At 33.9% G+C, this 12969-nt stretch overlaps 1 protein-coding gene across 1 annotated transcript; it reads right to left on the bottom strand.

Annotated features, from left to right (window-relative positions):
- Positions 1 to 6644: 6644 nt before the first annotated feature.
- Positions 6645 to 7408, bottom strand: LOC127938800 (C-C motif chemokine 3). The gene is made up of 3 exons (XM_052535668.1): positions 7229 to 7408; positions 6963 to 7074; positions 6645 to 6876 (listed from the first exon to the last, which is right to left on the bottom strand). Exons 1-3 carry the CDS (start codon positions 7296 to 7298, stop codon positions 6747 to 6749), a joined length of 312 nt encoding a protein of 103 aa, XP_052391628.1. The 5' UTR covers positions 7299 to 7408; the 3' UTR covers positions 6645 to 6746.
- Positions 7409 to 12969: the final 5561 nt, after the last annotated feature.

Here is a 12969-nt window from a genome sequence, read left to right as displayed (position 1 = left end):
AGTAGTACCAAATGTTTTCACTAGATTAAATTCGTTTCCTATTTGTTTCCAGTGCTTTTCATTTTTGACCATGAGGAATGTAACTATATTTTTTAAACTGTTTTTATATATATATTTTTTTAACTATTAAACCTTTTCAATTTATGTACCGTATTTTTCGGACCTGAGTATAATTCGCATCAGTCCAAAAATACGTCATGATGAGGAAAAAAAACATATAAGTCGCGCTGGACTATAAGTCGCATTTATTTAGAACCAAGAACCAAGACAAAACATTACCGTCTACAGTCGCGAGAGGGCGCTCTATGTCTTCAGTGTAGACTACAGCAGCACTGAGCAGCATAGAGCGCCCTCTGGCGGCTGTAGACTGTAATGTTTTCTCTTAGTTCATTTCTCTCGGTTCATGTCAAATTAATTTTGATAAATAAGTCGCACTTGACTATAAGTCGCTGGACCAGCCAAACTAAGAAAATAAGTGTGACTTATAGTCTGGAAAATACGGTACATGATTTATAGTAGTGTGTGTTCACACAGCAAGTGCAAAAACCTTTATAAAGTTTCATACCATTCCGATGAAGTAAAACATTCTAAAAACAAAACAAAACGTAAAAATTGCCAATCATAAAATGATGAAAGAGCACCAGAGGGTAAAATTTTACTTCATGCAGTATTGATGTTATCATTGGTACAGTCTTAAACATACAGGTTCCAAAAGGGAACCTGCTGTGATTCCATAAAGAACTATTTTGGGTTCCACAAAGAACCTTTCAGTGGACAGCTGTTATGTTCTAAAGAAAATTTTGTTCAAAAGCAATGTTCCATGGATCCTAACGGTTCTTCATGGAACCATAGATGACAATAAATAACCTTTTTAGGAGTTTAAGTCATTGCATATACTTATTAAATCTTCATATTCTCCAGATTTCATCTCCAAATCACTCCATATATAGAGGAATTAAGCTACTCCAAAGTGAAAGGACTTTGTTGTTATTTTTACCCTGAAGGAATCCATCTAAAAGTGCTGCTAAGACTCTTTTATTTGCAGTATAATTATATCAGAATTTTCATGACAACTCAACTGTTGAAGTATAATGAAGTCTGAAGGGTTGTGAAGTGCACAAGCTAATGTTTAGCCTACACTGTGGATATTTGTTTCTGCTTTATTTCCCTGCCCTTGGGAAAAACAGCCATATGAAAACAAACAATCGATTTCAGTTCAGGCTGTTTTGACATTTTAAGTACATGCATGCACTCTTTGTGTAATGAAGTCAGTCTATGGAGGCTGAAGCAATTCCACTAGTGAGATTTAGATGCTCCATTCTTAAGCTTAACAAACAGGAACCAGTCATCAGACAATTCGCTATAAATATTCATGAAGGTGACCCCCCCCCCCCCACACACCATCCCAAAACCAGTCATTTTATTGTCAGGTCACCTAGCAACAGGGTATTCTAGGCAGACGTGGTTAATATACAATCTTTCTTGTATGACCTCAGCTGAAAGAGTGTAACATGAAATGCCAAAAAGTCATTCTAGCCTTTCTTCATGCTGCATGCAATTTTTTATTCTGCATGGTTTTAAAAACTAGGACACCAAAGAAATATCAAATGCAATGTAATAATACAACAACATGTTACAGTCTTCCATCTGGAGGGACAGGAGTAGTTATTGGCTTAATATGAATCATTACCTAATATCTCGATTTTAATATTTCTTTGGCCCTTCAGGCAAGAGGAGGGGGGAGTGGAGATGCATGCACAAAATATATTGTGGCTAGCTTTCATCCACCAAAGGATGTAGAATAAACAACTGCTTATGTATTTAGAATGTGATAGTCGGTCATTTTGTCATAATGTCTGTTTTAAAGCCAGCTGATCCACTATCCACTCACTGCTTTTCTTTTAACTGATTTTACATTTTATCGCCATAGTGCAAATATATATCCTGGATGAATAAAAGGTCATCTTTGCATTTTGATTGTCAGGTCTGAATACAAGATATTGAATTCTGAATTCAAATCATTTGTCCACAATCTGTGATTAAAAAAAAACAAACACACACACACACACACACACACTAGCTGGCATCAGTACTTGCGACCACCTGTCTAGTCTCATATCTAATCTGCTACATCAAAATTGTCTGGTTCAGTTGGACACTTGCTTGCAGTATTCTGCTCTGCTCTGCTCAGCTCTTGGCTGCTGATCATTTTGGAATGAAATATTCAATTTGCAGCCCCATGTCAGACAAATAAAAAGCACATGTCTCATTTCAGTTGCTCTTTATGTAAAAAATATTGATATATATACACACACACACACACATACACACAAAATTCTTAAACAATTATTAAACATGTTAAAGCATGAACTTATAAATTAACATACAAATAAGTGCACATATGTTTATAACCATGATATATATTAAGAGGCTGATAATGGTGCTAGTTAAAACTTGACACTGCATTAGACTAGTAATGGCGGCCACTAGTGGTCAGAGAGGTAACTGACAGGCTCCAATGAAATTTATTATTTCAAATTTATGTATGTTCAAATTTTATTTAATTTTGCATTAAAAGGCTGTCAAGAGAAAAAGATGTATGTATGTATGAATTTATTTATTATTATTATTGTGAGGTTATAGCTTCTAACAACAGGGTCAAACAGGACCATGCTAACCAGCCTTCATTATTATTTAATCCTTTGGTATATAAATATTAAATTCGAGAAGGCCTGAAGAAAATGTAAAATAAAATAGAAAAAAAAAAACTAAGAGAGAATGAGCTAGTAGAAAAAGATAAGGCATTTCTTTAAATAATAATTGTTAACATTAAATTATAGTAGTCCATGTCGCTATAAAGATTGAGGAATAAAGAAATTTATTGAATAGAAAGAGAGTTTCATGAAAAAGAAAATCTGATTTTTTTCTTGAACAGCAACTCCTGAAGGAAAGACAAAATAAAATGGGAGGGTTAACGTGCCAAACTCCCACAGATTCACACAGTGACAATCAACCTCACAAATGTTGCTGACAGCCTCAGCGTGCTACTGAATTAGCTATCATTAGTCAATCAAAAGAGCCATTTAGTAATGTTTCTTTGTGTGATGCATAGTGCTGGATTTAGTAAAGAAAAAAGAAAAAGGACAAAGTTTTCAGAAATAAAGATGCAAAATAAGGAAGGAAAAAGAACAGCTGTCAGCAGTGTAATAAACCAAACATTACACACACACACACACACACACATAATATATTAATATATATATATATATATATATATATATATATATATATATTATACATTACACAGCAAAATATTACACATACCTTTATTAATTTCTGCTACATTTTCTTCCCTATACTCACCCTGTTTTTGTGTCTAAAAAAAGCAAGTGGCATTGTACTGTAAATTGTAATGTATTTCGTTTTGCACTGTGCTGAACATTAACATATAGTAGACTGAATTGTATGGGGGGGCGAACAGGCAAGTATCATGAAACAAAAATTATGCACACCAAGGGATTTTGCTTATGCATTACAAAGTCTAGGAACATGTGATTACTACCCCTCATAAACTTTGTATTTTTGAAAGTTTAAAGAAGTTAGATAAGCCATCTTGTAGAAGTTTTTTATTTATTTTTTTATTTCACGTTAGTTACGTTTAAAATGATTGGGATAAACAAGTGCTAGATGCTGAATTTGGAATAGCATATTACTGTTACTAGTCCTTTTTATATTTTATATATAAAGCATGGAGGGTAATGCGCATCATGAAGCTCTGTCACAGTGCCATCTTGTGGTTGGTGGTATTTACAGCAGCCATAAAGACATAGGCTACAACACTTTATTGAAAGACATCAGCTGACAATGGAACTTCTTGCCATATATATTTTTAAATAATGTTTTGTAAAAATAACAACCTGATAACCAAATATTTTTTAAACCATTCATTATTGCTCCTTATTGATTATTGAAAACATTCACTGCTCAGAATTGAAACAACCTGATTGTGCCAGCTAAAGTCTAGACTGTAGATCATGTGATTCTGTAAAAACTGCTAGACACAGGGCTTCATTGAAAGCATGATATCACCACTATCATGATATTCCTAATTCAGCCTGTAAATAAACTTGAGTGTAGTCTCTGCAGGTCGGAGTAGTGGGTGTCTCGACAGGCAGAGATTGGCATAAAGAGATTTTGGTTACACAGAAATTGCTATAAAATTGCTATATTTGTGCATGAATTCATAAGAGGGAAGTGACAAAAGCATAAATGATGCCTTTGCATGGCACTTTGTAGGGAGAGAAATAATGTTTGCTGGAGTGGACTTTTGATGGTTTTCTTTCAGAAGATAAGAGAGATGTCATGTTTACAACACTCGCTAATGTTCTGGATAATTTAAGGTGCTCAGATAACATTTGCAACAAACCTTCTTTCCTCCCCTCCCCTGTACCGCTGCTGACATCAGACATGCTAACTTTCCACAGGGATTAAAACATCAAGTCCTATTAGCTCTACTACACCATTTATGACCACATAATTCAGTCAGTCAATTAAAAGCATTCACAAGGTACTATCAGTTTTAGGGAGAAAATTAAAGGCTGAGATGGAATCCTTTAATAGCGAAGAGGCATATGCTTTAAAATACAGTGTGTGATCATATTAATTGCTCAATCAATTAAAATTTGGATTGCAAATGGCCAAGACTTGTGCAACTGTGCACAATGAGCACCCGAATGAACGAGTGCAATAATATAAAAAAATAAATAGAATAATCAAATGTCAGAATAATAATAATTAGAAATTGTCCAGCAACCAATTCGTATGATTTAAATTCCAGGTCATATTAAAATAGAGTTCGATTATAATTAAACTTCAATTGAATAACTTTGCGTGCTGAAAAGACCGAACATGCAAGAAACTTTCAGCCACCACTGGATACTTACCTTGGGCCAAGTGTGTGGACCTTACACAGGTGATACCACAAAGAAGAGAAAAACTTAATGTGGTCTACAATGGTAGAAGTACTTCCTCTTGTACCGTTTCCTAATTCTGTGAACCTAGCCCTAATTGCTGACAAGTGTAACCTGATAAATGAAGACAATTTGATATTTTCCTGTTTCCCAATTTTCTCCTTCTTTATTTTTCACCCATATTCCATTTCCATACATCTTTCAATAAAAAAGGAAGGAGAAGGACACTTACATTTGTCTTACATTTGTCAGATGCGTTTGACACAGTGACTTAAATTACAATCAAGGCCCCCATGTTATGAGTTTTTGCCACAGGAAGCTACAGGAAACTCTTGAATCTGCACTTCTTTGCAGTAACCAATATGAGACATATAAGATATACCATCATGAAGAGAAATCAAATGCAAAAAAACTTTATAAAGAAAAAGACTAACTGAAACAGAAACCATAACACATGAAACTAGAAAAGAAAAATCAAAGAAACAATAAGATGAGAGAAATGAAGAGAAAGAGACAAAAGAAAACAAAGAACAGAAGAGTAACACAGCCTCAGCTTGGGAAAATAATGCATGATGGAGAAGATACCAAAACAGAATAAAAGGATATGATTTCAAAAACCTGCCAGTGAGTAAGTGATTATAATAGAGTAAGATTTAAAAACCTTGGTCATTTTATATGGATATAAAGGACAACAATATGATTGATAATAAGTGAATCAGTAAAATAAGGAAAATAGTTGATGCTTGAGCAACAATGTCAAATGCCTGAATATAAAAAGAACACAAAAAAGTCCCACCCACAGTTTCACACAGTGGTAAAAACCAACCACACAAATTCTTCTGACAGCCTCAGTAACAGTGTGCCTCAGAATTAGTATTCGACTGAAAGAGTCATGATTGGATGATGGCAGGTGTCATCATTCTCAAGTGTCGTGATCAGCACTGCTGCTGTTGTATCAGTCAGTGGCTGGATCAGTGTGGCATTCAGTAAACAGGACAAGGGAGGTCGCGTACTGGACAAATCAATTAGGCCCAATATACGGAAAGTCCTGGCTAATACAGGACAGTTTGCAAGCCTAGATAATAGACTACCTTCACACTTACACATATTGTGTGTCTATTATATATCTTACATATTACATATCGCCCATATACTGTAACTTACTGATGCATTTGTATAAAATATAGTTAATAATAATAATAATAATAGGCATCAGATAATTTTAGCATCCTAGATTTGCCTGTAAAAGATACTGTAATTGTACAATAACATGAAGCCTGTGAAATCTGACAGCGACATTGTCCTGTGCAAGTTTAACAGTTAAACAGGGGAATAATCTACCCTCATAATTCTTTTGTCTTTCCATTTACAACAGTAAAGCTTCATTTAAGTAATATTTAAGGATTCGATAAGGGAGAATTAGGGTCTGCATGTTACCACATTCTCCCCAAGTAAATGTAATATAATAAAGTCAGCTATTGTTATTATTATTAGTAGTATTATATTGCGGTTATTGCATTTTTTTTTCAAATAATGTTCAAAATCCACTTTTGGTTCACCATATTTTATTGTATGGATTTGTTAAAATTCAAACAGGTTTTCATTAAACTCAACAATGTTAGTTTAGATATACTTTGAATACATATATATAACATAAATAATTGATTAACAGCATTGTGCAGGTGCATATGTTTTTATTTATTTTTCACAATGAAAGCTTAAAATCAGTTTGAAAACTTTAATCAATAGTCTGAAAAGAGAAGAGCTGTTCATATCTTATTCGCTGTCCTCAGAGCTGCTGAGTGACATCTCCTTCATGTTTTGATTATCCACGAAGTTGATCAGTCTCTGAACCCATCTCTCTGTCGGGTCAACACAGATCTCTCTTTGGGCTTTTGTGATGACACTGAAAATTCAAAAGAGAAGAGGGTTCATGATTTCACATAATTAATCAACAATTCATTTTAATTAAGACATTACAAAAAAACTTACATGACACCATTCCTGTTGCACTCAAGATGTGTAGTATGATGACTCTCAACCTGCTTTACTGGGATTCTTACATTGGAAAAAGAAAAGCAGCACTTATCGGGACCTTGGCTGACTGCAAGAAGAAAAAAAGGGTTAAAAACACTAAATATAAATCAATATTTGAATAGGATGCATTTAGAAATCAAGAAAGCGCCTAACAAATATAGATTCAGTTATTAATGGTCTAATGTTTAACTAAAAATAAAGAAATAAAGTAAAAGACGCACATTCACTGCGTGCCAGTGAGCAGAAAGCGAAGAGCACAAGGCAGGCGATGAAGATGCAGTAGGGCTTCATGTTTGGGTCTGCAGTTGCTCGTAGATCAGATCTTGATGTGTTGGTTGCTTTATCGGAGGCTGATCGTCTCGAAGATGATCGTCTCGAAGGTGATCGCCTCACTGATGCGGTCCGCTTTATAAAGGGGTGAGGCTGTACTTTCCACAATACAGACCTATAGGGGTTCAGTCCGACAAGAGACAAGTGACATCACACGCATGGGGGAAAACCGTGATGTGGCCTGCAGAGGTAGTACTTCCTGTTGTACCCTTCCCCAATTCTTTGAATCTCGACTAAATTGCTGACACAGGTAACCAGAGACACGTGGTCGATTTGAGTTTGCCATATTTTGTTTCTTACTTCTTTTTCTTTCATATTCCATAGAAAACATCTTTGCGTTTATGATGGACCCTCCTTAGGACCCCCATTTACCAATTACCTGTCTAAAATCTACACTTTCAGGTTTCATCTTCTCAAGAAGGTACCCAAAGCTCAAAGGTGCTGTGCACTGCAAGAAAAGTCCCTTTCTGCAAATGCATGGTGGAAAATGAGTCTGGGGCTCAATGCAGGAAATGGTGAGCTCTACTTTTCGGTGAAGGTGGAAAAGTGGTTGGACTGAAAGTGTTTTGTGTGGTTAACAGATTTGCACACAGTGTGATCCGAATGCAGATAATATCAGCAGTTACTCAAAGAGTTTATACCACATAAATAATGCTTTATCACGATTCTTTATCATGTTTAAAATCAATTCAACCACAGAGATATGAAAACAACAATTTACTGAGTAACTCTTATGATTTTTCTTTCCTTTGATTCCTTGGTACTTATTAAATAGCTCATTTCACACCTTTTGTTTTACCACATATCCTACTTTGGGCTGCACATGTCAGGACATTGATCAGGCCGAATATTACAGAACCTCCTCAAAAACCATTGTGCTTGTTCTTTATGTAGACCTGTTTCTAACACACATGACTATGAAGTCAGAAAATTCCATCTAAGAATAATATAGACATCAGTATTTCCATTCTTAGGCTCAAACATACCTCTATAACAACAGTTGCTCTATGAGAAATCAAAGATCTAAAAAGTAGAAATAAATACCATGGAGCGTGTTTCAAACATGACTGCCATCACAACAACAACAACATAAACGCCATTTAGTCAGTTTTCAGGTTTAAGGACTCATACGTAGTGATATGATTAATGCGACTTGTCTCTAGCAAAATGTCAGCATTATATTCAGAGTCTTATAACATCCTGTTCCGAGTGTTCTTGATGCTTAGTGCATAAACTTTGGACTTCATTTGTACTCTCGATTTCCTGTGTAGGTTTACTTTTTTTTTTAAGTGATAGTGAAAATTATTCTAAATATAATATAAAATGTCAACACACCAAAACAGAAACACAAGTACAAAAGCAAAAGCAAAAGCCCAGTCGGATTTTCTGTAGTATTTAAAACTGACTTTAAAATGTAGTTTACAATATTAATCTGCTTGTCTGATAAAATGTACATGCAAAAAGATTAAGAATCTATCAATGATAGATAGATAGATAGATAGATAGATAGATAGATAGATAGATAGATAGATAGATAGATAGATAGATAGATAGATAGATAGATAGATAGATATGATTAAAGTTGAGGCTTCAGCCGTCTTTGACTCATGCATAAGCAGGTGTGGGTTTTTGCAAAAGTAAGATATGAAACCACAGAGCTCCAAATAGAACCACAGAGGGAGGTCAGGTTGATGAGAACATTATATTTTTTCCTTTTCAACCCCACATTTACTGAGTACTCAAATACCAATTATTTTTCTTCCATATAAAAATAAAATATACTGTATATAAGTACTAGAATGTAAATGTATTCACATAAATACTAATATCACTTCTAATACTAATAATAGTTGTGATTATTTTATATACACATTGTAAGTGATAACATGTATATTAATGTTCTTTTATCTCACCCTTAAAAATTAATTTCAGTAACATTGAATAATACTAAATACATTTTTTTTTACAAATTAATAAAAATATTTTTACATAAAATAAAACTTCTGAATATTATTTAGAAACTTTAGAAACTACTATAGAAAGTTAATTTTAAATTAGATGACAAAATATTTTACTGCAAGGATGATCTATTTGACTGCTGAAAGTGTGTAAAAGTTGTATATGTGTGTGCGTTTGTGTATATATAATATAATATAATATAATATAATATAATATAATATAATATAATATAATATAATATAATATAATATAATATAATATAATATAATATAATATAATATAATATAATATAATATAATATAATATAATACTGCTTTCTGTCCTGGTCCTATACAGCTTAAAGTTCACATTTTGTATGTCTCTTTGGATGCATGATTAGCTTTGATCTTTGGAGAGCTGGTGTACATTATTCTGCCAGAAATCTTAGACTTTTTTTTGTCAAAACCTTTCCAATATTACTGGTTTAAAGATCTTGTAAAAAAAAAAAAAACACCTGAACCTTTTGATCTTACTCACAAATGAGCAGCCTGTATCATTAAAACCAGATGTCAGGATGTCTTACAGCAGTAAAATAAGTAGCTTCTTGACTTCAGTCATGGAACCACGTAAGAGGCAGTTCAGGAGACGAGCCACTAAGCAGTACTATTACACGTGAAATCATTTGCCATCGCAAAACATCTTGTTATGAGAGCAGTTGATATCTACCTTAAAAAAACTAAACAAAACAAAAAAGAGATATAGTACATTCCAATGGGTCTTAACTTTCCCATTTAGATTCATGAATATGGTGTACTGCTTGGTTAGACTAAATTTCATAAATTTCATAATTACATAAAAACTGATCGTGATTTTTCTGACAAATAATTAAAAAAATAATACTAATAATTCTGAACTTAAGCCAAACATAAGCATAACCACTGAATAAATCATATTGGATATATATATAAAAAACTGCATATCCTGTCATGCTCACAGGCTATTTTTCTCTTCACACAGGATACAGGAAGCTGACAAAAGGCCCATGCAAACAGGAATGTGTACCTTTCTAAATAGTACTGTCTGTATTTTTGACTTTCCTCAACCCCTTTCTTATCTACTTGCATTACTGTCTGTTTTCAGAAACCCTGTGCTGTTTTAAGATTGTCATTTGTCATTAATTGGATGCAGTACATCATTGTTATCAATTGTGCAGGAACCTTCACAGCTATGAGAAACAGACCTTTCAGTCTCATTCTTATCAAAACCCTGTGAACCGTGACTTATCATCCAGTGTAAGAAGGCAACCCAATATAGATGGCATTCCAGAAAAGACAACAATATTTACATTGCTGCAATTGCAGTTGTAAATAGGTTTTCTCAACATTTCTCACTTTAATTTTTTTTATTAAAATCTAATATTTCAATTTTATTTCAGTTTTATTTTAAATACTGAAAACAAATTTGAACAGTTTTAGTTTTAGTTGATTAACAAAAACACTGCTGGCAAGTCAGAATTTAGAATAATATGGCACGTTTGCTGATCAAGGCATAATATGTGGTTGTGGTTTTGACTGTCTTTATGAAACCTCCTCATTTTCGAACACAAATTAAGTTACAAAAGGTTACCCTGCAAAAAAGAAAAAATAACCACACACAAAAATCCCTTCTGCATCCATTTTGTTTCATCATTTCTCATGAGTGTGAGAAATCGGCAAACAAAGACAACTGTACTAGAAAAATGCCATGTGATGGGATGAATTCAAGAGGAGAACAACTCCATAAGAGGTGTTTTGTTTGCAAATGCCAATGTTGACTGCGTACTGGCCAACGGTGAACTGAATTTCTTGGACTATCAAACTGATAAACCACAGAGAAATATCTGTTTGGTTTGGTTAACCAACTACAGTTACCATTGTCTAATAGTCTTCACAGAGAATCAGCATCGGCCTTTTTATGCTAATACTTAGGTATAAATACTTAGGGATAATACTTAGGTATTTTGTATTCAGTTTCACATACTAAAAAAAAAAAACCCACCTAAATCATATGATAATCATTGCTTTGCTCGAGGACTTGATGTGGTAGGAAAGACCAAGAATTCGAAGCTATTCATTCTTCACAACAATATTTGAAGGCTCCACTACTTTTCCAGTTATTTGTGATTTACTGGATATTAAAAAATATTATTTTTCCCTCCAATTTCTACAGCATAATTTATTTTTTAAGAAAAACATTTATATTCATTATAAAAGACATCCTATGATGTTTTTACAATTTTATGAATATGAATTTCCAGTTCAAGAAATTGCACTTACAGGCTTCCTCAGGTTTTTCAAGACAGTTTCGGCAGGGTGAATTAAAAGAAGAGTTATCTTATTTTAAAGCTTGTTTTGTCATCTTGAGGTCCCCTCGTTGAGAGCCTTAGTCTTTGGGTCTTCATGTTTGCTGAGAACATGGGACAGATACAGATACAGTCATTACTCACTCCATGTGATGTAAAATAGGTCCAGTGTGTGTAAAGTTCACCATGCTTTCCAAAAAATACAAAAACGAAAAATAATAATACTTATAATAAATGTATTTCATAACAAGGACAAGCACAACATTATCAACCGCCAAAAGGAACTGTTCACCTAAAAAAAAAATACTGTCATTATTTACAAATGTTTTGTGTTCCACAGATAAATTAACAGCATGCTTGTTTTGAATAAAATGAGGGTGACTAAATAATCAAATAATTGACATTTTTGAGACAACTATTGCTTTAAAGTTCACATTTAGCTTTTTAAAACATGTCCAAACACACAAATCAGTGTCTTGAAACTCTCCTGGTATGGGACAGGGCCTCTGACCCAGGACAGCACAGCTAGCAGTTCTTTCAGATGAGTTTGGGAAAATTTCTCATGAGAAGAGACTTTCAAGAGATCTAAACTAACTCGACAAGAGCACCAGGAGACTTTTGAACCTCGTTTTGGAACAAGATGTTATCCAATGCAACCCAGTTGTATTCATTGCTTTAAATAAAGTAGATAAAGGAATTTCAATGTGTTTTTCTAACCACACAACACTAGGACAGTCATGTCTAGTTATTGGCTTTTAGAGGTTACATGCTGTTACGGTGATAATTCTTTACATCTCTCTCAGATAGATCAGACTACTTGTTCTTCTCCAAAAACATTTTTTCAATATTTTTCTTGCTTTATCCCTCGTGTGTTTATCACCTCATCGGTTTTCTCAAACTGTAAATCTGCCAAACGAAAAATCACATGTTGAACTTTGGGACTTTTGCGAACATCTTTGTTCCATCCTCCACACATGCTCTCACCTCAAAGGTCAAAAATCAGCCTTTCAGCGCATTGCATCTCTGTGTGAGCGCAGCTATAAAATGGCACTTCTAGTAGACATTCCTCTTTGACATTTCATGGAAGAAGGGCTTTGGTGCGTCACCAGTGTTTTGGTTGGCTGTAGAAGGAAGAAGACATCTCCTAAAACATATATTCAGTCAAACTGACTTGCAAAGCAGTAACTGGGAATCTGACTAGCAATCTGAGTCATGGGAAGACACCTATTCAATATATTTTCATTGTAAATTTCAGAAATGTGTGTGTGAAATGATAATAATTAATAATAATAATACAAATATAATATTAATAAGGCATAATGTCTTTTAAAAAAAGAGAGAAATGTCCAGGGT

The sequence above is a fragment of the Carassius gibelio genome, chromosome A20 (genome assembly GCF_023724105.1).
Source record: "Carassius gibelio isolate Cgi1373 ecotype wild population from Czech Republic chromosome A20, carGib1.2-hapl.c, whole genome shotgun sequence".
NCBI lineage: Eukaryota > Metazoa > Chordata > Actinopteri > Cypriniformes > Cyprinidae > Carassius > Carassius gibelio.
This window is presented reverse-complemented; position numbering and strand designations above follow the sequence as displayed.

Coding starts and splice junctions, on each gene's coding strand:
- LOC127938800 (XM_052535668.1), bottom strand. CDS start 7,298: ATGAAGCCCTACTGCATCTTCATCGCCTGCCTTGTGCTCTTCGCTTTC. Junction 7,075..7,228: donor CTCACTGGCACGCAGTGAAT/GTGCGTCTTTTA, acceptor TTCTTCTTGCAG/TCAGCCAAGGTCCCGATAAG. Junction 6,877..6,962: donor TGCAACAGGAATGGTGTCAT/GTAAGTTTTTTT, acceptor TTGAATTTTCAG/TGTCATCACAAAAGCCCAAA.